Genomic DNA, 26,329 nt, shown 5'->3' with positions numbered 1-26,329 from the left:
AGTCAGCGGAGTCACACCTCCCTTGGCTCCTTCTCCGCCGTCACACGCGCGTCCCACTACTGTAACTTCCCATCAGTACGCTCTCAGAAGGGAGCTTGCGAACAACACAAACACCGAATCAAAAGATGTGCGCCAGTAGATTATATGTACATGGGCATACCACTCTATACAAGCGGAAATCGGCCGCTTTCGTTCATCCCCCAAAGTGTGAAGGAAGTTGGGACATCTCGTCACCCGCACCGCCCACCATACTCCCTCCCCACCTCTCACACAACCATCCCCCTCCCGCCCCCAAATTCATTCCTCATCATAATCATCCTCATCCCCCGCAGCCTTCGTCTCCATCGCCGGCAACCCCGGCAGTCCCGGCAGCGGTTGTTGTGATACTTGTGCTGGAGGTGGGAGACTCGGCATTGTTGCTGACGGTAATACAGGCGGTGGTTGGGAGATGTCCATTGGTTGGTGCTGCTGGTCGTCGTGGGTGAATGCTTGTTGTTGTTGGTCGGGTGGGGCCGCGCGGAGGGGTGGTGGTTTTGTTTTCGATTTCTACATGGAATGGGAGAGGGGTTGGTCTTTCTCGCCGTGGTGCAAAAGTATGCGATGGTACAGAGTGCATGGCATTACCTGCACAACGACCTGGAAGTTCGTCCCCGTAAGCGTATGTCGCTCTGGTGGTAACCGCACGCCATACTTTTCCGGAATGAGAGGCAGGGGTATCGCGTTGCGTTTTGCTGCCATGCTTTCCAAAATCTGTTCACACAAAGATGTACTCAGTGGCCTGATCGCGCCGACCTGCCCTATATCGAAAATTGTTTCAACGCACCTCTCGCCGAGGAGGACCCGTGAACGAATGCACAGACCGCCCTTCGATCGCTAAGCGGATGTCGTTGGTGTTGATTTGGGTGTGGTTCGCGTGATCAGCGTATGTCCTCGCGTCGCCCAGCACATCCAATACGTATCCTGAACGGGGACGAGCCGATAAGACTTATGTTGCCTCTCTTATGCCCTTCTGAGTTCCTCAATATCATTCCTCAACTCACGATGCATAAACTCCAATAACTGCGGCACAACCCTCGGCTCATATTCATCCACGCCCAACGCCTGCAACACCAAAGAGACCATCTTGGCATCTTTCGGCAACGACAACGCATCCTGCCGGCCGTGCGCATTCGCCGCGTCAATCAACACCTCGGCTTCTGTCCTATCCGATCGTTTCGTGGGCGCAGGCGGTGGCGTTGCTGCTGCCGAGGCATCGTGCGATGAGGATGTGGATGGATTGCCTCTTGTGCTGCTGCTGCCGCCGGCAGGCGCGGGGGTGGATTCCCGATCAGGGATGTGGGCTCGGTCGGTCCCATTTGGTTGGGTGGGCGTTGAGGGGTCCATTGGGACCGTCATCCCGTTTCGCTCTGCTTCCAACTTTTCTGAGCTACTCCAGGCTACGACAACGAGTCCTTAGCACAGCTGACCCGTTTTCGCCGGCTATTCGTTGTCGAAGCAAGTGCGTCGTTTCCTGTACTCCTCGACTACTATTCAAACCCCTGCGAATCTACCGGGCACGGTTTCCGTAGTCGCTTCGGTCCACCAACCGTATCACTCTACTTCTTTGCTGCAGACTTCTCAGCAGTAGAGAAGAATCCGCAGATCGCTGGGACTCGCGGCCTTCCTGCTTTCGTTTGTGGTTTGCAAAGTCGTGTTTCAACTGTGGGAAATAACAGAAGTTTTTGGCGAAAAGGCACACAATAAATCGACCGGGATTCCTGAGCGTACTGTACTTCACAAGAAAAGCTTGTTCGAAGCACCCAGTCGCGGATGAGGTCTTGATCCCTTACACTGATGAGCTCCTGGATGGGTTTGCCTTGAGTGGTCGAGCAATCTGACGAGGGCCTGCGTTAGGGGAATATAATTACAGTCACGTGCTCAGCGAGGATTAAAACGGGGTTGACGGGATGCCGTCAAAAGAGCAACGACGACGGAACTCCTCTGCATTCTCTGTGCGGAGAGAGGCGAGAGGCTGGAGGAGTCGAGTCCTGCCCCCGGTCCGTCCATCCGCAAAGTCCTCCTTATACACACACACTCAGCGGCCTGCTTTCTGCACCCGCCGCAACATAAGCAACGGTCATCCGCACTCGGAAAAACGGCCAGCCCGTCAAAATGCTGTTAAACACCCCTCCCCCACTTTCCCCCCGTTTTCATTCGCCATCCCCAATTATGGCAATAATGCCCCTCTCCCCCCCGTCCCCGAATGCACACATAAACGGCCAAGCGCTCGGCCGCGTATGGCAGTGTTGGCGAGAACGGCCAAGAAACCGTTTCAGGCGAGGGGCCCGCCGCTCCAGAGGAGTGGGAGTGAAACAGAGGGAGTAGACCGTATCAAGTATAAAAAGGCACGCCCTGCCTATCCTGCAACGGAATTCGCCGAGTCTGAGAGGAGATTCATATAAAACCTCCTCTTCGCAACAGAAACTTTCCAAATCCTGTTCAGATAACGACTTTCTCTTCAAATGCATCTCTCAATCCTCGTCCCGACCCTCTTGCTGGTCGTGCTCTCCACCCTGGTCAAAGCCCAAGACTCAAACTGGGGTTCCGAAGACTCCAAAGGCCCACCCGACATGTCCAACCCCGGCAACGACTTCGAACGTCCATCCGACTTCGGCGACGACAGCTCCCAAGGCCCGCCTCAGCAAGATCAAAGCTCAAACTGGGGACCCTCCATCCCCAACGACATCAACGGCCCACACCCATCCACCCAAGCCGACCCCACACCCCCACCCCCACTCCCGGCTCCCCCAATGCCGCACACCTCCTGCCGACACCCCCGCGTCCGCCGCGAATTCCGCGAACTCTCCGAACACGACCGCGAGCGGTACATCCTCGCCACGGTCTGCCTGCGCGAGCAGCCCTCCCGCCTGTCCACCCGCGAGACGCAGTGGGTCAGAGATGGGGTCGGGCGAAAAATCGCGATGCCGAGTCTGTATGATGATTTTGTGTATGTGCATTGGAGGGTTGCGGCGGAGACGCATGGGACGGTGAGTTCTTTGGGATGAATGGTTTTCGTTACTTTCGAGGCGAGGGGGCTCACTCGATTTTTATGTTGCTTTTTTGCAGCCGCAGTTCCTTCCGTGGCATCGAATCTTCATCTCGCTTTATGAACGAGCTTTGATCAGGCACTGTGGATGGGACGAGGGCATCCCGTACGTAGTCTCCTTGCCTACACCGCATCCGCAAACCCATAACCTCACTCTTTCTCAAATGCTCCCAACCCCAGCTTCTGGGACTGGTCCCACGACTCCCAATCCCCCGAAACCTCCATCCTCTGGTCCGCCAGGTTCTACGGCCGCCCCACACCCTCCACACCCGGGTCCTCGCCCGACTCTTCCCCCTCGTCTTCCCACTTCATCGGCGCCTCCAACTTCACCCACCTCTTCGCCACCTGGCCGTCCCCGCACCCGATTGACCGCAACTGGGTGCAAGGCCCCCAGGGAACGCTGATCCCCGCGACGTTCAGCCCCGTGGAACTGGAGATGATCACCGGGATGGCGCGATACGGGCTGTTCCGGAGCTTTTTGGAGACGTTGCCGCATAATCTGGTGCATTCGGGGGTCGGCGGGGACGGCGGGGATTTCGCGACCGCGCCTACGAGTACGAACGGTAAGGGTTTTCTTTCGAAACGGGGAGGGCTGATTGGGCGTCTTGCTTACTCTGTTTCTGTTGCGCAGATCCCATCTTCTGGCTTCATCACGGGGTAAGGCTCTCCTTCTCCCGTTCATGACTTGCAAAGCCTTTCATGGATATGGAACTCACACTCTCACCCCCAACCCCAGAATATCGACCGCCACTGGGCCCGCTGGCAACACCACCACCTCCACATCGCACACACGTACGAAGGCTACCCGGACTCCAACAACGCCACCGTAGACGACATGATGCATTACTCGGGGATGTACCCGGACGTTCCGGTCCGGTACGCGCTCCGATACGGGAATGAAAGCAACGGCTATGACGAGGAAGGGGACGTTTTGCCGGATGCGGAGTTGTTGGTGAGTTGATTGGCGGTCGGGTTTTGTATTTCGAGTGTTGGTATTGATGTCTTTCGATTGGCAGTGCTATAGATACTCCAACTCGATCGTTCCGGATGTCGTTATTACCGACCCGAGGTTGTTGAAACCGATATGGGATGTGCCGACTTCGAATGATGATGTTGAGGAGTTGGAAGGGCTAGGTCGGGATCGTTGGCAGGGGCAAGAAATTCAAGGCAGCGATGATGAGGGGTGGGATGATGGACGTCGAGGTGGGGAAGATGAAGATCCCGAGCAGGGTTGGGCGGGGGGTCAAGGACCTGGACGTCAAGACGACGATGAATGGCAAGACGGCAGCCGGACCTCCAACTCCGATACGGACGCATCTCGTAAACGGAGGCGCCGACCTCAACAAGCCGACGATCAATGGCAAGATGAAGACCGACGTCGAGGCTCGCAACGCTTATCCGCATCCCGCGACTGGCGAGCCAACCTCAATCTCGCAGCCTTCCCTTCCCCACGCGACGATCAATCGCGCCCAAACCAAAGCGGCCGTCCAGCTCCCGGTTTGGACGGATCCCCACCCTGGATGCAGGGATCGGGACAGCCTGGTGATGATCAACGGCAACAGCAACAGGAACAAGAGCAGAGTGGCGGTAGAGACCCTTTCTTCGCATCGGGCAACTGGGGCCAAGGTCAAAGTGATAATCAATGGCAGGACGGCCGGGGAGGCGCGGAGCCCAACTGGACGCCTAGCTCGCAACGTCCAAGCAACAACGACCAGTGGGATCCGACCAACAGACCGATGGGCGGGAATAACGACGTACCTCCCCGCGGCGGCTCGAATGACAGTCGCGGTGGCACCCCGCAGGACGCACCGCCTCGTAGGCCCGACGGCGGCTCGAACGACGGTAGCCGAAACCCAAGCAATACCCCGAATACGTCCCGCGCTCCGCCCCACACCGGCCCAAGCAACGGCGGAGCACCCACACCCAGCCAAGGTCAACCCGCCTCCACCAACCCCAACGCCAACCCATCAACCCCAAAGGACCCCAACTTCACCCCCCTCCCCTTCACCAACGGCCTCCGCCGCCGCGCATCTTCTTCCTTCGTCATCGGGGACGTCATGCAGATGTACCGGGAAAAGAAACTGCGTTCATCATCCGCAAACACGGCAAGTGTTGAGAAGCGTGGCGAGCACAGGTATTTCGCGGGATATGGCGCGCATGGACATCCGACGAATAAACACACGCCGCATGCGTTGGATCGGAGCGATTACTTCAATTTGAGGCATCATGGGGAGGTTTCGCGACAGGTGCGTTTTGAGGCGACATATACTCGATGATGTTTGATAGCTGCTTGCTGATTGAACCGCATTGGATGCCATGTTTTATTTCTAGACGATGGAATCGCAACACTATAATGAGGAGCAGATCGCCGCCGTCCGCGAGAAGGAGGAGTTCTTTCGCGATTTCGTGGATGAGGTCAACAAAGGTAACGGTCTCCATCTCCAGACATTTCATCATCGCAAAAACTCATCGTTTCTTTCGCAAAAAGTCCCAGATTTCGTCTCAACCTGCGCCCTCCGCAACACGCAATTCCTGAGATACCGCCCAGCCACTGATGAGGATGTGGAGAGGTTGTCGACGGTCAGGAGGAATGTTGTTAGGATGGCGTTGGGGAATATGTTTCGGGGGTGATATTGCAGCTCCGTATTAGGGCTTTTGCTGAGAAGGCGATTGGCTTTTCTTTTTCTCAGATTTAGTGTCCCCTTTTCCTTGCTTTCGAGGGCCTGGCACGCTCATATGTATTGTATCATATGTACGTAGCCGGTCCTGAGAGGGCCGGAGTGGGATACTTGACTTTTGATGTCCTATTAATGAATATCGACACCAACGAAGCTTGCAAAAAAACCTCCTTAAATACGTTTGAGAGAGTGAAAATAGAGACGGAGATATCGGCCTTTCGTCCTTGTTGCTGTGAGGTTCCGCCTCGGCCTCGTGCTTATCAGAAGACGGAGTCTACTGTATGAAGGACGGTGTCTCTCCGTCTTTATCACCTCTAAGCATAGAAACGGAAGAGATTCCTCTGTCGGCTTGGCCCCCTGCTTCAGTGGGTCTGTTGCCCCTCTGTGGCGTGAGGCTTCTCTGGTGGAAAGCGGTGGAAGATTGGACCGATTGGCCCCAGCGTGAAAACGGCCATCTTGCCGCGCGTGGCGACAATTCCAACCATTACAACTTCCTCTTCTCTCGTTCTGGACGCTCCCTCCACGGCCGCACATCAGCACACTCTTGTAGCCTGCCAGCCTCAGAGTCAAGCAGCCAGCCCACCCGCCATCCTCCTCATTTCGCCCCTCCACCTATCCACCCTCCCACCTGTCTCAAAATGTCACACCGGCGCCCCCAACACGCCGCCGGCTATGACCCCTCATCCTCATCCTACTCATCGCAACAACCAATAGGCGGCGGGTACGCAGGCGGCGGCGGAGGCGGACAGCCGTATCATTATGGCATGGAGCAGGAGAATGACCAGCATGTGGGAATCTTGGGGGATAAACTGAGTCAGCTTAAGCAGGTGGGTGATGGGAGGAGGGAGGCCGTGATGTGTGGGATGGCGAATGACGGTACGCTGCTCGCGAAGCGGTGGACGGGGTGTGGTGATGGAAGGTTGGACGATGGTTGAACGATACTCCGCTCGCGACAAGGAGGTGGGGCTGGCAGGTTGATAAGCATGGACGCTTACTGTAGCTCGCAAAACGACTGAGGCTTCACTTCGCTCGCCGAACCCTGAATGCTTGCCGGCCCATTGCTCGCAACCCCATCCATCGACTAACAACCACCCTCTCGCCTCCAGATATCAATAGCAATAGGCGACGAATTACACCTGCAACGCAACTTGATGGACGAAATGGACAAAGACTTTGACAAGACGGGCAGTTTCCTCGAATCCACGATGCGGCGGCTCAACATCATGGCGCGCAAACAGAACGGGCGGTGGATGTGGTACCTGATCCTGTTTGTGCTCGCCGTGTTCTTTTATATCTATCTGTTTCGGTATCGTCGGTGAATTGATAGGAGGGTGGTTGAAAGGCGGGACGGGATTGGATGCGGGTGGGATGCCGCTGGGGTGGAAGGCATCAGGATGTGATGGGGTACATGTGCATGCGCACGCATTATCCCATCATTCCATGGTCCTTTTTTTTGGCATAGAGTTGTTCTAGTTTTCCCGTCGTAGAGTTTCATAGGGGAGTCTGAGAAATGAGCACTTTTAGTACTGGCAGGGGAGAGTCCATTTGAAACCTCGCTATCAGGGAGGAAGTGAGAATGGGCCAGATGCTACGGACCAATGGTTGGTTCAGGTGTTGCGTGATGTGTGAAGGAGATGGGAACGGTGATGGGGAAATATGTCCGAGTCCTGCACCTGGGTACGTAGAGGAAAGATCCCATCCCCATTCTATTCGTAAAGTACGTATTTCAACGGGTGACCCCATAGAACAGGATGGAGCTCTCGAACGGAACTGGGACCTCGAGACGTTCCGTACGATAAGTTGGTTCCGGGAGCCCGTCAGACCCTACTCAGTGGACGGAATCTCTTAACTCTCTTCAGTGCCGAAGCTACAATTTGAGGATGAGGCTGGGTTCACATTTGGTTCCGTACCGGTATGACAGAAACATCCGATGCAAGCGGCTGCTATGGAAAGCAATGCATTGGCAATGTACGCAGTATAGGTGCGTGCAGGATTTACGCGGAGAGGGAACATCTTTGACGTGTTTCGACAGCGCGTATATAGTACAGATGCTGCAAAGCATTCGGGAGTTGTGGTACGACGAGACTACAGCCAAGCAAATTTCCTATGAACTGTATCGAACCAGGAGCTAGTTCAATTCTCTTGATTGTCGAAGAAAGAGCATGACAACCTTCATTCCCTCTCCGCTTCGCTCATGGGAGACAACGACGTTTTCAGACCATCGTTACTCCCGACGTCCACTGCGGTAGTCTTGATGATCGACAGTTTCCTGGGGGAAGTGAACCCACTGGGCTGGCTTCCCTTTCCTGCAGCAAAGAAGGGAGGGGAGGAAGAGGCGGTCAGAACCAACATGTTTTTCTGAGACAGTACGTGGAAACCTAAAAACCGGCTTTACCATGGGTCGCGAGCCTCCGATTGTCCTCAATAGCCCTCGCAAACCTCTGCAGCATCCCGCCAAAGACCGCCTGCATCTTGCCCAGCTCCCTCACAAACTGCGTTTGCTTCAGATACCCCTGCTGCAGCGCCGAGAAGTCCATGTTGCTCGCTTGCACCATGATCCGCGTGAGCTCGCGGAGGGGCCGCGTGACGAAGTAGCTGCTGAAGGCGGCGAAGGCGAGCATAGCGACGGCGATCCCGACAGAGACGCCGATGACTTTGTTGCGGGAGGCTTTGAGCGGCCCGAGGAGGTCGGATTGGGGGATGGCGAGCATTACGGTCCAGTTGATGTTGGTGGCGTCGTTGATGCGGCGCTGGGATGGAAAGCACGGTATGGCATTAGGGATATCAAACGGTTGATGAATGCGCCGCGGTATGGCCCCCCCCCCCCCCTTACCGTGTCAACAAAAAGGTCGCCATTAGCGGTCGAAAACGTGTTAGACGTTGCGTCGGGGATTTTCGCGTAGCTTTGCAGAAACGGTTAGCAGCCATGCTTGTCCAAAGAGAACACCGCCAAACAAAACCCCGCCAGCCTTTGCGCACGCTACCTTCCATATTTGGCGAGGACTTTCTGAGCAGGGATCTGGGAAGCAATGCCAAAATATTATCATCGGTAAAGCGGCGACATTTGCCTCGCGGGCAATTTGCTCACCGCAATGGTCTGCGTAGGCGCCGACTCGGCACTCCAACTGACTGGCGGGTGCGCTGCCGGGTTGAACAACACCGACTGGTCTGCATTGCTTGCAACAAGCAGCCCGTTCGCATCCCAAATGGCGATCACTGCAAGCGCATATCCGCGTGAAAATCAAGTAGGCGAGCCTGAGAGTCTTTCTTTTGCTTTTAATACCAGTGTTTGGGGTTGTTTTGAGTTCCTGAGGGAGACACACCGGCAGGATAGAAGAGCCTCAGCAACCCTTAGAGATCACGGGGAAGCTTCCGTCACGACTCGCTTTCCTTACCGACAGAAGATCCGAATACCGCTGCAAATTCGCCACAGTCTGCTGGATGTAGTCGGGTGCGCGGTTGGGTCCGGGGGTTCCGAAGGCGACGCCGCTCCTGCAAAATACGACTCGTCAAATCCTGCAGGTCACTGCCTGTGTATGCGCGACTTCTGTTACCATTGCGGTTGATTCAAACCATATAGACCCGCGAAAATCGGGGTTCCGTCCGGCATGAATGTCAGCGGCGCCCAGACTGGCTGGCTCGCCCATTGTCCGGCCGGGTTGGTCACCACCACCCCCGCGTTAGGGAAGGATCTGAACCGTGATCTCTTTCAGCTTCGGGGCGCAGTGTGAAGAGACGGCATCCATTTCTATTGACTTACGAGTTGACTGGAGGGATGAAAGTCGCGGTCCGGGTGGCCAGGTCGTATCCGGTGACTACCAGCTGCAGACCGGGGCTGTTCGGAGGCACATTGTGGTAGTATGACCCTGGGCCGTTTAGATGGGAGACGAACACTGCGTCTCTGCCGTCACCCGCGGAGACACCCATCGCCATGAGGAAATCGTATTGGTTGACGGCCTGCGAGTATGCGTAGATTCTTTTCGTTTTCCGGATGGGGAGCTGGTCAGTCACATCACTGTGCATCATTGTCAACAAAGCTGCAGTGAGGATGTGTGGGGGTTCTTACAGACTGTTATGGGTGATAAAGTCAATGGACTGCCCCGCATAAGCCTGCAGCGTCGACACAATCGCAAAATCCTCCGCATTCCTGTGCGTGGCAGCATACACAACACCAAGTGTCGAGGACACCAGGGAGACCAGCTGGCCGGCATAGTTGTCTCTAACAACAAGCAAGATGTCATCGACCGTCTCGTTCGCGCCCTGGAAGGCCAGCACGGCGACGGGGATGACGATGGCAGCGGCGGTTATGAGGGATGTTAGGAAAAGCAGCGCCGACAGCGGCATCGACAGCTGTGATCAGCTCCATCCCTCCTTCTTTGCGGTGGTGCCGTTGTTGTCCGGTTTGCCGCCGCTTTCGACGTCTGGGTCGTCTGGTTTTCCCGTCATACTGTTCTTAAGCGGACGGAATGAACCTTGTTATGACCAGAACGTGGTTGTTCTGTGCTGGAGTTTCGCAATAAAAATGCTCGGAGGACACGAGGAAAGAGTCTTGTTAGACGGAGACCTTGACGAGTTCGTGGGGGCTTTTATATACGAGGGCCCGGACGTAGGAGCGAGATGTCGTACACAGACAAACCCGGCAGTTGCGACCTGGTATCGTCTGCTGACATGCTACAGCATAACGAAGAAGGCCATCGGAGAAGGGCATGCCGGCTCCAGAAGATCGGGGTGGAATCTGTCAATAACGGGCTGAGTTCACGGGCTGAGTATCGACATTTTGAGCGATACAGCCTCGATCGGTAAGTGGCGGCTCACAATACAGCTCTCTTGACGTGATCGTTGATTTGGGGAAATGTGTGTCTACAGCACACAAATGTTGAAAGCGGTGCAATCGGCGCGGGTGATGAGGTAAGCACAGGGATGCGCCAATATTGCCTCGGTGACTTGCGGGGTCAATGCTATTACTGTATTATTCCTTTTCGTGCATTCTTCTTGTCTCAAGCCCAAGCTCTGACAAGGGCCCGCCCGCGGATGACCTCTCAAAAGCAAACATAGCAATTACTAGACGGCCATGCTTCACCCGGAGTCGCTTGCGAGCGTGCATAGACTGTAAATAGAGGGGAGTTGCCAGGAAGAAATGACAGATAGTGTCAGTTCCCGTCGTTTTGGATTACGCGACGGCTCTGTTCTGCAATTCCCCTCGTCGCTTTCCCATCGCTCACTGTCAACTCCCACCCCTTTCATCCCAATCCCACACCCAAAAACCCATCGCCCCGCCCCGCCCCGCCCGCATCATCGCTGCCATGCCCACCCGCAAAATCCATTATTTGACTTTGCCATCACTTGACTACTTGACAACCTCTCCTCATCCATTGAACTCATGAACTACGTTCCTCGTCCAGAGCATAGGGTTATTCAACCCACCCCAAATTATTCCGTGCGGAAGGCAGTAATTCCGCGGGGAAGGCTAAGGCGTTGCGTGGCACCCGGCCATCCACATCACACCCCAAGATGTTTTGCCCTGATGGTTGGCCACAAATTTGGAACTACTTTTGACACAGAGGCGTGTGATTGACTGGCTAGTAGATGTCCTGAAAAATACGAATTTACCAATGATCTCGCTGCTACCGGGGACTGCATCGACGCACCCCTCCACCCCCATTTTTCAAAAGTAATTAGATTTCACCGGCACACTCCTCCCCGCCCTCCTTTCCTCCTTCCCGCCCACGTCCACCCCCCTCGTCTTCAACTCCGGGATTCTCGAACCATAAGCGGTACCCTGTCTCCCGGTACTCGCTGACGTGTAAGGTGGGGAGTACCGCGCCGGGTCGTACGAGTTGGCTGTTTTAGCGGTGGGTTTGTCTGCGTACAGTGGTTGAGTGTGGTGCAGATCTTTGTTGTGTGTGGTGGTGGAGAGGGTCGAGAGGTACCGGCTGCGGTAGCCCGTTGGTGAAGGTTTTGAGGGCTACAACAAAAGAATATCGAGGGTTGAGTTATGTCGTCTTTCGATTGTTTGGTTGTTTTGAAACATACCTTCGCCTCAACCTCATCCAAAGCGCCAGTATGCCGTTCCGCCGCCACCGCTGCCGCAGGCGGGTAGGTCCCCAGCGTACTTGTTGCTGTTGCAGGTAGTGGACGGACAAGCGCATCCTCGTTCAGCTGCTTGTGGAGCCATTCAATCACTAGTTAAATAATCGAGAGTACGTCAGCTCCACACACAGGCACGCCGCAGCCCCGCCTCCAGCCCACAAACCCCCTACCCCGACTATTATCCTCAATAACCTTCCTCCCCTCCTCCACCACCCCCTCCAATTCCCCAACCTTCCCTTTCGCCTCCTCCAACTCCCTCCGAGTACTCGCCAGCGTCTCCTTCAACTCCGCAATCTCCTTCTGCTGCGCCTGCACGCCGGCCGTCTTCTCGTCGAGGAGTTTCTCTTGTTGCAGGGTGACGACGTTTTTCAGCTTGAGTTTCGATTTGGAGGATTTGAGGTCTGATTGGAGCTTGCGGATGATTTCGTTGCCCTGCGGGGGGAGTGGGGAGGGTATGCCCGATTACCACCGGTTTTTAATGGAAACACCGCTAGATAGTGTGAGGGATGCGGCCTTACCTTGTTGATCTCCTCCCGAGCTCGTGTCAGCCCTTCCTCTAACCGTGCGTTCTGGGCCCGACTCTGTTCCAGCGACTCTTCCAGTTTGCTCTACAGATCCGTCGCGGCAAATGAACGTGATGACACACAGATGAGGACACCCATTCGCCGCCAAATTCCCAAAACCAGCCCGCCATCTCACCTTCCGCTCATTCACCTCATCCAACACCTCCTTAACCCTCTTATCCTCCCGACTCCTATCCCTCCCCTCTCTCTCCAGCGCCGCAATGTTCCCCCTTAAAGAGTCAACCTCCGCCTCCAATCCCGCTTTCACGCGACTCAGATCCGTGTTGGCGTGGATCTCCTTGTCGAGATCCTGTCGCGTGATGGTGAGGTCGCGCTTGAGTGTGTCGAGCTGTTTGGTGAAGCTGGAGATGGTGGATTCGAGGCTTTGTGCGTGGGAGAGGACGTGGGAGTGTTGGGCGGTTATGGAGGCTAGGTCTTGGGAGAGGGTTTTGTTCTGAGATGGCCGGCGTCAGTTAGGCCCCTGATGTGAGAGAAATCATCCGTATCTGGGCATACCTTCTCCTCGAAATGAATCTCCAAGTTCCGCTTCTCCCGCTCGGCCGCGAGCCGTTGCTCTTCCCGCTGCCGTATAAGGTCCTCCCTCTCCCGCGCAGAGTCCTCAGCATGCTGCAACTGCACGCGGCTCATTTGCTCTGCATGATTCAGTTTCATCTTCTCCAGCTCCGCCGTCAGGGTTGCAGTCAGCGCCTCCGCGTCGCGTAGCCGTGTTGCTAGGCTAATTTCAGTGACGTCAAGTTTAGATTTCACCCCGCTGTTTTCGATCTGTTGATATACATGCGTTAGGCTGCTGTTCTTACACATACTTCAAGACCTTCGAAACTCCCACGGCCGAACCTTCAACTCCTTCACCAGCTTTGCCAGATACCGCTTCACAGCATCGTCGTTGCCCGGTATAAACTTCAGCGAGATGTGTGTAATGTTTCGGAAATTGTTGGTCTCGATCACTTGGAAGGTCGCATAGTCCAGATCGGATGTCAGCTGCGCTACGAACCTTTGGCGTCGATTGACAGCCGTTAGATGCGCTTTCCTGATAAGACAAACATAGGGATGCAGCCCACTTGCCTACCTACTTTGGTTGGACATCCCTCGAAGCTTTGTCACAAGCTTCCAGTAGTTCGATGAAGTTTACGGGAAACTGCTGGAAATCCACTAGCAGGTTCTGCTCGTCCTTCAGAGCGTGAAAGTCATCTTCGCCGATTTCGAGGTGATACAGAAAGAACGGATCTGATTCGTCCGTCAGCTGGAGCTCAAGCACCTAATGAATGGAAGGGCCGGTGTCAGCCTGGTCGTTGGCCAAGACCGGCCACCTTACTTGTCACACCATCACCAACCAACCTTCAAACGACCCGCATTCTTCGAAGCCAGGGCGACTTGCACAGTGACGTTCGAGCGCCGCTTTTCTTGGTACCCATCTCCAAGCCCGATGCTCAGACTTCCCGTGTGACTCCCGCCTCTAGGGGTGTTGATTCCACTTCGCGTGCCGGGGTGTTTGAGCGTGACGGGGATGGGGTTGTGAAACAAGATTTCTGTTCCGGAGTCCATCTTCGTGAGCCGGAGTGTTTTGAAACCTTACGCTGTCAAGTAGCGATAACGAGAAAGGAAGGACTGTCTGTATGTCCTCCGACGGGACGCCCTGCTGGACTATATACTGTAGTATGGCGGACTGGGCGTGCTGCACTGATACAGTACGTACAGTACGTATGTAGTATTGCTTGGAGCTTCTCGACGGGTGCCAGCCATGTCCGGATGGGCAGACGGACGACTGGCCAGAGTGTTCTGCATGGAGGCGTGTGCTTGGCCAGATGGTCTGCTCAGAGCGGCGTGATTGGCTGGCCAGATGCCCGCGCTGTGTCAGGCTTCCTTGGCGGAATGCCCTTTTCGACAGCGCGCCGCTAAGCACACCTCCGCCAAACCCTCCAGCCTTCCACCCGCCAACGTACTTTGTCCGCTTCCTTCCTTTCCCCCCTGATGTCATGCCCCCGGCTTCTGTCATTTTCGAATCAACCCAGCTCAGAAATAAGGCAGGACAAGAGGGATCCACGTTCGCCGAAAGCGCACGGTCAACAGATCGGTTTGCAAAAACGAGCACCTCATCTATTCGTTTCCGAAAACACAACCATGGCAGCTGTAGTTGACTCCAACACCCTGACCCCCGCAGGCACCAGCCTCACCACCGTCAATGTAACCCTCACCTTCAACTCGCCCACCAATAACTCTGTCGTCGGTTTTGGCGACGCCACCGCCCCCGACGCAAACTTCCAACCCGTCTGTAATGAGGTGCTGCAGGTGTAACCTTAGTGCGGGGAAGCGCGTAGGGCATGAGATCACGTGTAGCATAGATTATATTGGAGTCCTACGCTCTGGGGTGACTCCCGAAGGGAAGAAAAGCCTTCAGGTGGCGCCCTGGGAGGTAGAAACTCTAGAATTCTTTCAATATATCGAGCGGAGACAGAGCTAGCCTCTCGCAACGGACCTAGCATTATTACATGGTAGCACCACCCTTCAATATCTCTCCGGCAACCTACGATGAGCAACTCTCAGGCGGGTGCTAATACCGCCGTCAGCTATGCGATAGTTAACAATGACCGCTTAGAGCTTGACCCATTTGAACACCCGCATTGAAGGGCGCAACGGCTCGACTGCGATCAACGCCAAGGCGACGGCCCCGCAGAGCGTAACCGCCCCTTGCACAGATGCAGGGGGTCACCCCCGTGGTCGCCACCTGGAAGGAGGCACTCCCGCTCACGCTCACCTCGTCGACGTCGAAGCCCGGACTGTTATGGACGACGCGCCCATACCATAAGCTTACCTACTGACAGCCGCCAATGTCAACCGCCAATGTCAAACGCCAATGTCAATGTCAATGTCAGTGTCAATGTCAGTGTCAATGTCAATGTCAATGCCACTCCCCCTCTCTCCTCTCATTTCGCCAATCCTCCCGCAATATCGCCGCTCCTCCTCTCTCCTCTCATTTCGCCAATCCCCCCTCGGCTTCTCCACATCCCCCACTACTTCTCCATAGCCAGCAGCTGTAGCAATGCTCTCTACGCTCGCCACGCACGCTCTAGGAGCATAGCTGGCGCCCCCCCAGTCCCCTCTTGTTGTTGTTGTTCTCTGGCCTGCTGGGTTGCCTATCTGTAAATAGCCGGCCTCTCTCCGTCCATTCCCTTCCTCCTCAGCAGATCAACACCAGTTCTTCTCATCTCTTGTTGTAGTCCTTGTCTCTTGTTTCGCCAATACAATCTCTTGTCGCCCATCGCTCTCGCCTTGTCTTCTCTACTTCGCTTCCGCCTCAGTCGTCGAGATCATAACAGTCCCCATCCTCCCCGCGCTGGGACTTTGGACGAGATGGACCGCGCTGGGATACGGCCTACGGACCGCTCGGCGTTGTATGTGACGGGGTTGGCGGTGAGGGTGCGGGATCCGGTGTTGGCGTGGAGGGGGTTACGGTGTCCTGTGGATGCCAAGTGGGCGGATGAAGAGGGTGTGAGGCGGGGGGGGTGGAAAATCGAGTTTGTCAATTCTTGGACAGCGAGAAACGTTGCCGTTGCTATGGGAGATCTTCGTCGGTTGGCTTGGCGATCTGGGGAGGATGGTCCGAATGAGGAACCCACCCACGACACCACCACCATCCCCCTCAAAACACCCGTGCCCAAGACCGCAAATGATGACGTCAGCAGACGGCGGTCCCCCCCATCCCTCACCCGCCACCAACCCCTTCCCAAATCCTATCAACCCTCCACCAAATCCTCACAACCGCACACCCTCCCGACCACCCCACCCCACATCGCCACCGCCCTCCGTACCCTCCTCAAAGGATACGCCGCTATACCGTGTGCAGATAGCGCGGAGGCGGTACTGGGGTGCTTTGAGGTGGCGGGGTTGGTGTTATGATCTCGACGACGGAGGCGGAAGCGAAGTAGAGAAGACAGGGCGAGAGTGATAGGCGACAAGAGATTTTATTGGCGAAACAAGAAACAAGGACTAGAACAGGAGATGAGAAGAACTGGTGTTGATCTGCTGGGGAGGAAGGGAACGGACGAAGAGAGGCCGGCTATTTATAGATAGGCAACCCAGCAGATCAGAGAACAACAACAACAAGAGGGGACTGGGGGGCGTCAGCTATGCTCCTGGAGCGTGCGTGGCGAGCGTAGAGAGCATTGCTACAGCTGCTGGCTATGGGGAAGTAGTGGGGGGTGTGGAGAAGCCGAGGGGGGATTGGCGAAATGAGAGGAGAGAGGAGGAGTGGCGATATTGCAAGAGGATTGGCGAAATGAGAGGAGAGAGGGGGAGTGGCATTGACATTGACATTGACACTGACATTGACACTGACATTGACATTGACATTGGCGTTTGACATTTGGCGGTTGACATTGGCGGCTGTCAGTAGGTAAGCTTATGGTATGGGCGCGTCGTCCATAACATCACCCCTCTCTTTAGCGGCGGCGGCGGCGGCGTCGAGTTTGGTGTGGCCGCAGAGGAGGTGCTACGGGGACAGCGGAAGGCTTGTTGGGGTACGCGCTGTGGAAGTCCTGGAGGAGTGCGTCGGTATGGGTGAGGTGTTCCACGGGCTCCCAGGTGTTCTCGGAGTCAGGCCAGCCCTGCCATTTGACCAAGTACTGAAGGCGACGACAATGGATGCGAGAGTCAAGGATGGCTTTGACAACCCACTCTTCTTGACCCTCAACGGTCTCTGGGGGCGCGGGTTCGGGTTCGTGTCGTTCGGGGATGGTGAAGCGGGGTTCGAGGAGCGAGACATGGAAGACATCGTGGATTTTGTACGTAGGCGGGAGCTTGAGCCGGTAGGCGACGGGATTGATTTTTCAACGATGGGGAATGGCCCAATCTTGCGATGGTCAAGTTTCTGAGAGGGCCGGGTTGTATGGAGGTTTTTGCGGAGGAGCCAGACGTGGTCGCCAGGCTTGAAGTCCGGTCCAGGAATTCGTTTGGCGTCGGCGTAGCGCTTCATTTGATCTTGGGCTTCCTTGAGCTCGAGGGCGAGCTGTTCATGGAATTCCCTGATTTGTTTAGCGCGGGCTTCAGCGGCGGGGTTGGCGGATTCGGAGGTAGCAGAGGCCGCAAAACTGAAGCGGGGGTGGAGACCCTTGTTGGCATAGAAGGGGGTGGTCTGGGAGGCGGACTGATGGGTGTTGTTTTAGGCGAACTCGGCGGACGACAGAAGTTGTTTCCAGTTGTCCTGTTGGTGGTTGCAAAAGCATCGGAGATACTGCTCCAGGTGTTATGGACGACGCGTCCATACCATGCGCTTACCTCATGACAGCATTCCAACAGTCAGTCAATGTCAATTCCCTGTCAAAACCTGACATCTGCCAAACCTCGCAGCCGCACGCAGCCGCGCTACCCCACACCTGCCACTGCCTTCATTTCTCCACGCAGCCGCACGTAGCCACACCTCCCAACACTCGGCGCTTACAAACCCTTCTCCATACTTCCCCACGTACCCGCCCACAGCCTCAGCGTAGCCACCCCATCCCCAGTCTTCTGTTTCTATGCTTCCCCACCCTTGGCGCTTCTCTTGGCTTCCCTCTCATTCCGTACCCTTCTGCTTCCCCACGCTTCCCCAGCCTTCCCAGAAAAACATAAATAGCCGCCTCCCCTGAGCTCCCCACTTCCTGATCCCCAAGCAGATCAACACCAGTTCTTCCTAGTCTTGTTCTAGTTCTTGTTTCGGTCTGAATACCATTACCTGTCAACAACCTGCACCACAAGTCGCCTCTATTTCCACCGGCTCCGCCCATTCATAACAGTTTGATCTGCTCAACAACCCCCAGCCGCTGTGCCTCCACGCCAAATCACCATGTCCGACGCCCTTCCCCTCACGGCCGAAGCCTGGCAAACCATGTGCAATGCGATTGACGAACTTCGAGCGCAGAATACCACCCTACAAGCCGAAAAAGCGCAAACCCAGACCACTGCCCCTGCCACTCACGCCCCCGAACCCAAAATCAGTCTCCCAGACAAATTTGATGGCACCCGAAGCAAGTTCCGTGGGTTCCTCAACCAGATCCGGCTCATGTTCGCCCTCCAACCCAGGCGCTACCCAAACGATCAGACCAAGATACGAACTATTGGCACCTACCTCACTGGCACCGCCCAGGCCTGGCTGGCGCCCCTTGTCGAACAAGACCATCATTCCCTTACGAACCTGGATGATTTCATCCAGCAAATGCAAGCAGTCTTTGGAGACAGCGACAGGATCCGCACGTCTGAAAACAAGCTCCAGAACCTTCGACAAACCCATGCAGCAACAGAGTATGTAGCTGAATTCCGACAGCTGCAATGCGATGTGTCGTGGAATGACCAGGCATGATTGCCACCTTCCGTCGCGGCCTCAAAGAAGACGTCAAGGACTTAATGCTCACGATGCCCCCTACCGCCTCAATTGACACCGTGATGGAACAGGCCATCCAATGTGACAACCGATTGTTTGAGCGCCGTCTAGAGCGAAGCAGGAACCAACAGCCATATGTGCCAGTTACCACTAGCCCCACCCTCATGAGCCCCGACAACCGCCCAGACGACCCTATGATCATTGACGCTGCTCGTCCGCGAGGACCCCTCACACCGCTAGAGCGCCAACACCGCATCACAAACAAACTTTGCCTCTACTGTGGTAAACCCGGCCACATAGCCAAACTCTGCCCGAACAAGATACGCACGGCAAATGTCGCGGTTAAGGAACCTGCACCCATCCAGGATTTTGCCCAAGTCCAGCTGCAGTAAAGGCCGAGCAGCTGGGCAACACCTGTCCTGGGCCTTCTCACCACGCAAGTACTGCCAAGGGAGAAGCCACAAAACCTTGCTCCGATCCTGGCATCTCCAGCAACACCCTTCTCCTGACCACCAACAATGTCAATCTCCTATCTGAGATACCCTCACCCATGCGGACTTTGGGCCCATCCTCACCATTCGAGTACCCTGTTACCCTGCAGATATCGGCCCAGCGAGCTCCAGTTCAGCTTTCAGCACTACTCGACACCGGTGCGATGTCGTGCTTCATCGACGAAAGTTATGCCCGCAAGCACCGCATCCCACTTGTCAAGAAGGAGGACCCCATTGCGCTTGAACTGGTTGACGGACGTCCCAGCCATGCGGGCTCCATTACCCATCACACCCAACCTTTGGGCATGTGGGTCAACGACCATTTTGAGGAGGTGGTATTCCATGTGACATGTTCCCCGCATGCGCCAATCATCCTGGGCTTCCCTGGTTTGAGCTCCATGATGTGGAGCTACACTGGAAGACTCGCACTCTTTGCGTCCGCTGCCATTGCGGTTTTGGACAATACGCCTCCTGGGATGCCCTGCCAACAGAACCTAGCCCGAAGCCCTCAAAAACCCCTGAACCTCTGATCCGTATCCATCAAGACGAGATTTCAGTCTCCCTAGCCCAGACACCCAACACACTGGACCCAGCACCCACACCGACCCACGTATCGTTTATCAGTGCCCCAGCTTTCCGTGTGGCGGCAAGGCATGACCAGGCATTCATTGCCTACGCCAATCCGACCAAGTCAGATTCCCAAGCCCTGGCGACCTTTCCTCCAAAAGATCCGAAGGCCATCATTCCTGAAGAATACCAAGATTTTGCGGACGTCTTCGCCAAGAAGAACGCGGATACCCTCCCAGAGCACCGACCCTACGACTGTCCCATCGACTTAGAAGAGGGCAAACAGCCACCGTTCGGCCCGATCTATAGTCTCAGCGAGCCTGAAATGCAGGCACTCTGTGACTACCTTGAAGAGAACCTAGCTAAGGGGTTCATCAAGCACTCCAAGTCTCCCGCTGGTGCCCCAGTCCTCTTTGTCAAGAAAAAGGACGGTTCCCTCCGTCTGTGCGTCGACTATCGTGGACTCAACAATATCACCATCAAGAATCGCTATCCCTTGCCCTTGATTAACAGCATCATGGATCGTCTTCGAGGGGCACGCCGGCTCACCAAGATTGACCTCCGGGGAGCCTACAACCTTCTTCGGATCCGGCCAGGGGATGAATGGAAGACAGCGTTCCGATGTCGCTACGGCCTATTCGAGTATAATGTCATGCCGTTTGGGCTCACCAATGCCCCTGGAGTATTCCAACACCTCATGAACGACATATTCCGTGACATTCTCGACGTTTTTGTTGTGGTCTACCTTGACGACATTCTGATCTTCTCAAAAAACCCAGAAGACCACCCCAACCACGTCCGAGAGGTGCTCTCACGACTCCGCCAGCACGGGCTGTATGCGAAACCGGAAAAATGCGAATTCAACCGTGACTCTGTTGAGTTCCTGGGGTTTATCATCTCCAGCAAGGCATTTCCATGGACCCAAAGAAGACGGCTGCCATTACCGAATGGGAACCCCCAACGAATGTCAAAGGCATCCAGCGCTTCCTTGGTTTCGCCAACTTCTACCGGCGATTCATCAAAGGGTACTCTGCGATCGTTGCACCCCTGATGTTATGAATGGGCGGAGCCGATGGAAATAGACGCGACTTGTGGTGCAGGTTGTTGACAGGTAATGGTATTCAGACCGAAACAAGAACTAGAACAAGACTAGGAAGAACTGGTGTTGATCTGCTGGGGGATCAGGAAGTGGGGAGCTCAGGGGAGGCGGCTATTTATGTTTTTCTGGGAAGGCTGGGGAAGCGTGGGGAAGCAGAAGGGTACGGAATGAGAGGGAAGCCAAGAGAAGCGCCAAGGGTGGGGAAGCATAGAAACAGAAGACTGGGGATGGGGTGGCTACGCTGAGGCTGTGGGCGGTACGTGGGGAAGTATGGAGAAGGGTTTGTAAGCGCCGAGTGTTGGGAGGTGTGGCTACGTGCGGCTGCGTGGAGAAATGAAGGCAGTGGCAGGTGTGGGGTAGCGCGGCTGCGTGCGGCTGCGAGGTTTGGCAGATGTCAGGTTTTGACAGGGAATTGACATTGACTGACTGTTGGGATGCTGTCATGAGGTAAGCGCATGGTATGGACGCGTCGCCCATAACATCAACCCCTCCTTTAGCCACGGCGTCCGGATGTTGTTTTGATGTTGGCAGGCTTTGGTCGGGGTTTGTCGGGGTACTTTTGGTGGAACTGGGCAACAAGCTCTTGACATCGGGCAAGGTGTTCCACTGGCTCCCATGTGTTCTCCGAGCTTGGCCAACCCTGCCACTTGATGAGGTACTGAAGGTGCGTGCGTCGAATACGGGAGTCAAGAATGTCTTCCACAATCCATTCCTCCTGTCCTTCGACTTCTTCTGGTGGGGTGGGTTCTGGCTCAGTTCGCTCCGGAATGGTGAAACGTGGTTCAAGAAGGGAGACATGGAAGACGTTGTGAATTTTGTAGGATGGGGGAAGCTTGAGGCGATATGTGACCGAGTTGATCTTCTCCGTGATTGTGAAGGGGCCAATCTTACGGTGATCAAGTTTCTGGGAAGGTCGGAGAGTCTTGAGATTCCGTTGTAAGAGCCAGACACTGTCCCCGGGTTTCATGTCTGGGCCAGGTGCCCTCTTAGCATCGGCAAAGCGCTTCATGCGTCCTTGGGCCTCCTTGAGCTCAGTGGCAAGCTGTTCATGGATTTCCTTGAGATGGTTGGCACGAGCTTCGGCTGCAGGATTAAGGGATTCGGTTGTGGTGGCGGAAGCCAGACTGAATCGAGGATGGAACCCATAGTTGGCGTAGAAGGGGGTTGTCTGGGTGGCGGAGTGGATGGTGTTATTGTAAGAGAACTCAGCAGAAGACAAGAGTTCCTTCCAGTTATCTTGTTGATAGTTGCAAAAGCAGCGAAGGTATTGCTCAAGAATCTGATTGGTCCACTCGGTTTGTCCATCGCTCTGGGGATGGAACGCCGATGAGAGGTTGACCTTGGTTCCCAGGAGAGCGAAGAGACGTTTCCAGAAGTGGGAGTTGAACTGTGGGCCACGGTCAGATACAATATCGTCGGGGAGTCCATGGAGCCGGATGACATGGTGCCAGATCAGATCTGCAGTTGACTCAGCGGTGGCAGTTTTCCTGCACGGTACAAAGTGCGCCATCTTGGTGAACCGGCAGATGACAACAAGCACAGAATCAACCCCATCACTGGCGGGTAGATCCGTGATGAAGTCCATGGAAATTGACCCCCAGGGGCGGTCAGGGACCTGCAGGGGTTGGAGGAGACCGTAGGGCTTGTGTCTGCCGGTCTTGGCTTGAGCACATACGTCGCAGGACCTGATGTAGGACTTGACAAAACGCCATTGGCTAGGCCACCAGTAGTTGCGTGAGATGAGCTCCAGGGTCTTTGACATGCCGTAGTGTCCTGCCAAACGCGTGTCATGCATGTCCCGGCAGATCTCAGCACGGAGCTTGTTGGTGGGGACGTAGACAAGGTTGTCGTACAGCAGAACCCCATTTTCCTCGGAGAATCGCTTTATCCGTTCTTGATCTTCTTGAGATTGCTGGGCAATGGGGGCCCTAAGCTGTCGCCGGATGGTTTGCGCAAACACATCGGATGCCAGGGCAGCTTTGATTTGGTCAAGGAGCGAGGAGTCCAGTGGGGTCAGATAAGTGGCGGCCAGGCGGAGATGGTCAGGGGTGAGGATCGTGGTTTCCTGGGAGCGGAATGCTTCTTCCCCCTCCCTTAGCTCGTATTCAGAGCGACGAGAGAGGGCGTCAGCTTGGTGTTGCTGGGTACCAGGGCGGTATGTGATGACAAAGTCGAAATCAGCAAAGAAGATTGACCAGCGGGATTGGCGGCGGTTGAGGGTACGGGTAGTCATGAAGTACTGGAGGTTCTTGTGGTCACAGTAAACGATGACCTTGTGGCGGGCACCAATGAGGTGGTGTCGCAAAGGAGTCTTGGATAGCCAGGAGTTCCTTGTCGTAGATCTCATAGTTGATTTCCTCAGGAGTAAATGTGCGGGAGTGAAAGGCCACGGGGTGGAGTTGATCTGTGTCATCGGGTTGAAGGAGGACGGCGCCAAGGGCAAAGTCGGAGGCATCGGATTCGACAATGAAGGGCTTGTCAGGGTCGGGGTGAGTCAGGATAGGTGCAGAGGTGAAGGCTTTCTTGAGGGTTTCAAAAGCTAGGTGTGCAGCGTGGGTCCATTTGAAGGGCAAGTCTTTGCGAGTGAGCGTGGTCAGGGGTGCAACGATCGCAGAGTACCCTTTGATGAATCGCCGGTAGAAGTTGGCGAAACCAAGGAAGCGCTGGATGCCTTTGACATTCGTTGGGGGTTCCCATTCGGTAATGGCAGCCGTCTTCTTTGGGTCCATGGAAATGCCTTGCTGGAGATGATAAACCCCAGGAACTCAACAGAGTCACGGTTGAATTCGCATTTTTCCGGTTTCGCATACAGCCCGTGCTGGCGGAGTCGTGAGAGCACCTCTCGGACGTGGTTGGGGTGGTCTTCTGGGTTTTTTGAGAAGATCAGAATGTCGTCAAGGTAGACCACAACAAAAACGTCGAGAATGTCACGGAATATGTCGTTCATGAGGTGTTGGAATACTCCAGGGGCATTGGTGAGCCCAAACGGCATGACATTATACTCGAATAGGCCGTAGCGACATCGGAACGCTGTCTTCCATTCATCCCCTGGCCGGATCCGAAGAAGGTTGTAGGCTCCCCGGAGGTCAATCTTGGTGAGCCGGCGTGCCCCTCGAAGACGATCCATGATGCTGTTAATCAAGGGCAAGGGATAGCGATTCTTGATGGTGATATTGTTGAGTCCACGATAGTCGACGCACAGACGGAGGGAACCGTCCTTTTTCTTGACAAAGAGGACTGGGGCACCGGCGGGAGACTTGGAGTGCTTGATGAACCCCTTAGCTAGGTTCTCTTCAAGGTAGTCACAGAGTGCCTGCATTTCAGGCTCGCTGAGACTATAGATCGGGCCGAACGGTGGCTGTTTGCCCTCTTCTAAGTCGATGGGACAGTCGTAGGGTCGGTGCTCTGGGAGGGTATCCGCGTTCTTCTTGGCGAAGACGTCCGCAAAATCTTGGTATTCTTCAGGAATGATGGCCTTCGGATCTTTTGGAGGAAAGGTCGCCAGGGCTTGGGAATCTGACTTGGTCGGATTGGCGTAGGCAATGAATGCCTGGTCATGCCTTGCCGCCACACGGAAAGCTGGGGCACTGATAAACGATACGTGGGTCGGTGTGGGTGCTGGGTCCAGTGTGTTGGGTGTCTGGGCTAGGGAGACTGAAATCTCGTCTTGATGGATACGGATCAGAGGTTCAGGGGTTTTTGAGGGCTTCGGGCTAGGTTCTGTTGGCAGGGCATCCCAGGAGGCGTATTGTCCAAAACCGCAATGGCAGCGGACGCAAAGAGTGCGAGTCTTCCAGTGTAGCTCCACATCATGGAGCTCAAACCAGGGAAGCCCAGGATGATTGGCGCATGCGGGGAACATGTCACATGGAATACCACCTCCTCAAAATGGTCGTTGACCCACATGCCCAAAGGTTGGGTGTGATGGGTAATGGAGCCCGCATGGCTGGGACGTCCGTCAACCAGTTCAAGCGCAATGGGGTCCTCCTTCTTGACAAGTGGGATGCGGTGCTTGCGGGCATAACTTTCGTCGATGAAGCACGACATCGCACCGGTGTCGAGTAGTGCTGAAAGCTGAACTGGAGCTCGCTGGGCCGATATCTGCAGGGTAACAGGGTACTCGAATGGTGAGGATGGGCCCAAAGTCCGCATGGGTGAGGGTATCTCAGATAGGAGATTGACATTGTTGGTGGTCAGGAGAAGGGTGTTGCTGGAGATGCCAGGATCGGAGCAAGGTTTTGTGGCTTCTCCCTTGGCAGTACTTGCGTGGTGAGAAGGCCCAGGACAGGTGTTGCCCAGCTGCTCGGCCTTTACTGCAGCTGGACTTGGGCAAAATCCTGGATGGGTGCAGGTTCCTTAACCGCGACATTTGCCGTGCGTATCTTGTTCGGGCAGAGTTTGGCTATGTGGCCGGGTTTACCACAGTAGAGGCAAAGTTTGTTTGTGATGCGGTGTTGGCGCTCTAGCGGTGTGAGGGGTCCTCGCGGACGAGCAGCGTCAATGATCATAGGGTCGTCTGGGCGGTTGTCGGGGCTCATGAGGGTGGGGCTAGTGGTAACTGGCACATATGGCTGTTGGTTCCTGCTTCGCTCTAGACGGCGCTCAAACAATCGGTTGTCACATTGGATGGCCTGTTCCATCACGGTGTCAATTGAGGCGGTAGGGGGCATCGTGAGCATTAAGTCCTTGACGTCTTCTTTGAGGCCGCGACGGAAGGTGGCAATCATGCCTGGTCATTCCACGACACATCGCATTGCAGCTGTCGGAATTCAGCTACATACTCTGTTGCTGCATGGGTTTGTCGAAGGTTCTGGAGCTTGTTTTCAGACGTGCGGATCCTGTCGCTGTCTCCAAAGACTGCTTGCATTTGCTGGATGAAATCATCCAGGTTCGTAAGGGAATGATGGTCTTGTTCGACAAGGGGCGCCAGCCAGGCCTGGGCGGTGCCAGTGAGGTAGGTGCCAATAGTTCGTATCTTGGTCTGATCGTTTGGGTAGCGCCTGGGTTGGAGGGCGAACATGAGCCGGATCTGGTTGAGGAACCCACGGAACTTGCTTCGGGTGCCATCAAATTTGTCTGGGAGACTGATTTTGGGTTCGGGGGCGTGAGTGGCAGGGGCAGTGGTCTGGGTTTGCGCTTTTTCGGCTTGTAGGGTGGTATTCTGCGCTCGAAGTTCGTCAATCGCATTGCACATGGTTTGCCAGGCTTCGGCCGTGAGGGGAAGGGCGTCGGACATGGTGATTTGGCGTGGAGGCACAGCGGCTGGGGGTTGTTGAGCAGATCAAACTGTTATGAATGGGCGGAGCCGGTGGAAATAGAGGCGACTTGTGGTGCAGGTTGTTGACAGGTAATGGTATTCAGACCGAAACAAGAACTAGAACAA

At 55.3% G+C, this 26,329-nt stretch overlaps 6 protein-coding genes across 6 annotated transcripts; 3 read left to right on the top strand and 3 right to left on the bottom strand.

Moving 5' to 3' along the window:
- Positions 1–111: 111 nt before the first annotated feature.
- EV422DRAFT_544244 (transcription initiation factor IID, 31kD subunit-domain-containing protein) lies at positions 112–1,849 on the bottom strand. Its single transcript, XM_053071377.1, has 5 exons — positions 1,768–1,849; positions 1,041–1,699; positions 824–960; positions 625–750; positions 112–546 (listed from the first exon to the last, which is right to left on the bottom strand). Exons 2-5 carry the CDS (start codon positions 1,393–1,395, stop codon positions 298–300), a joined length of 867 nt encoding a protein of 288 aa, XP_052921821.1. The 5' UTR covers positions 1,396–1,699; positions 1,768–1,849; the 3' UTR covers positions 112–297.
- A 940-nt stretch (positions 1,850–2,789) lies between these two features.
- On the top strand, positions 2,790–4,046 carry EV422DRAFT_500751 (uncharacterized protein; the record flags this gene model as incomplete). The annotated part of the gene is made up of 5 exons (XM_053068153.1): positions 2,790–3,026; positions 3,106–3,191; positions 3,266–3,639; positions 3,717–3,742; positions 3,822–4,046. 5 exons carry the CDS (start codon positions 2,790–2,792, stop codon positions 4,044–4,046), a joined length of 948 nt encoding a protein of 315 aa, XP_052921820.1.
- Positions 3,780–5,670, top strand: EV422DRAFT_272191 (uncharacterized protein). The gene has a single exon (XM_053065876.1). The coding sequence runs from the start codon at positions 4,084–4,086 to the stop codon at positions 5,359–5,361; it is 1,278 nt and encodes a 425-aa protein (XP_052921819.1). The 5' UTR covers positions 3,780–4,083; the 3' UTR covers positions 5,362–5,670.
- A 731-nt stretch (positions 5,671–6,401) lies between these two features.
- Positions 6,402–7,082, top strand: EV422DRAFT_571382 (uncharacterized protein; the record flags this gene model as incomplete). The annotated part of the gene is made up of 2 exons (XM_053072986.1): positions 6,402–6,590; positions 6,870–7,082. 2 exons carry the CDS (start codon positions 6,402–6,404, stop codon positions 7,080–7,082), a joined length of 402 nt encoding a protein of 133 aa, XP_052921818.1.
- Positions 7,083–7,750: 668 nt separating this feature from the next.
- On the bottom strand, positions 7,751–10,107 carry EV422DRAFT_607366 (uncharacterized protein; the record flags this gene model as incomplete). The annotated part of the gene is made up of 10 exons (XM_053073814.1): positions 7,751–8,069; positions 8,159–8,513; positions 8,597–8,666; positions 8,748–8,782; positions 8,852–8,979; positions 9,047–9,071; positions 9,159–9,255; positions 9,318–9,455; positions 9,524–9,778; positions 9,830–10,107. 10 exons carry the CDS (start codon positions 10,105–10,107, stop codon positions 7,936–7,938), a joined length of 1,515 nt encoding a protein of 504 aa, XP_052921817.1. The 3' UTR covers positions 7,751–7,935.
- Positions 10,108–11,283: 1,176 nt separating this feature from the next.
- Positions 11,284–14,250, bottom strand: EV422DRAFT_544221 (uncharacterized protein). The gene is made up of 9 exons (XM_053071376.1): positions 13,773–14,250; positions 13,508–13,692; positions 13,272–13,428; positions 12,933–13,199; positions 12,553–12,870; positions 12,372–12,461; positions 12,024–12,285; positions 11,797–11,945; positions 11,284–11,728 (listed from the first exon to the last, which is right to left on the bottom strand). The coding sequence occupies exons 1-9, from the start codon at positions 13,977–13,979 to the stop codon at positions 11,429–11,431; spliced, it is 1,935 nt and encodes a 644-aa protein (XP_052921816.1). The 5' UTR covers positions 13,980–14,250; the 3' UTR covers positions 11,284–11,428.
- Between the last annotated feature and the right edge of the window lie 12,079 nt (positions 14,251–26,329).

This window comes from Fimicolochytrium jonesii (genome assembly GCF_025526975.1).
Source record: "Fimicolochytrium jonesii strain JEL569 chromosome Unknown EV422scaffold_33, whole genome shotgun sequence".
In the NCBI taxonomy this organism is placed as follows: domain Eukaryota; kingdom Fungi; phylum Chytridiomycota; class Chytridiomycetes; order Spizellomycetales; family Powellomycetaceae; genus Fimicolochytrium; species Fimicolochytrium jonesii.
This window is presented reverse-complemented; position numbering and strand designations above follow the sequence as displayed.

What these genes read in the sequence shown, in the direction of transcription:
- EV422DRAFT_544244 (XM_053071377.1), bottom strand. Translation starts at nt 1,395, where the DNA reads ATGACGGTCCCAATGGACCCCTCAACGCCCACCCAACCAAATGGGACC. An exon ending in GTTATTGGAGTTTATGCATC is followed by an intron (nt 961 to 1,040) that starts GTGAGTTGAGGA and finishes GTCCCCGTTCAG; the next exon opens with GATACGTATTGGATGTGCTG. An exon ending in ACTTCCAGGTCGTTGTGCAG is followed by an intron (nt 547 to 624) that starts GTAATGCCATGC and finishes CATTCCATGTAG; the next exon opens with AAATCGAAAACAAAACCACC.
- EV422DRAFT_272191 (XM_053065876.1), top strand. Translation starts at nt 4,084, where the DNA reads ATGTCTTTCGATTGGCAGTGCTATAGATACTCCAACTCGATCGTTCCG.
- EV422DRAFT_544221 (XM_053071376.1), bottom strand. Translation starts at nt 13,979, where the DNA reads ATGGACTCCGGAACAGAAATCTTGTTTCACAACCCCATCCCCGTCACG. An exon ending in AGAATGCGGGTCGTTTGAAG is followed by an intron (nt 13,693 to 13,772) that starts GTTGGTTGGTGA and finishes TCCATTCATTAG; the next exon opens with GTGCTTGAGCTCCAGCTGAC. An exon ending in TATTGAGGATAATAGTCGGG is followed by an intron (nt 11,946 to 12,023) that starts GTAGGGGGTTTG and finishes TTATTTAACTAG; the next exon opens with TGATTGAATGGCTCCACAAG.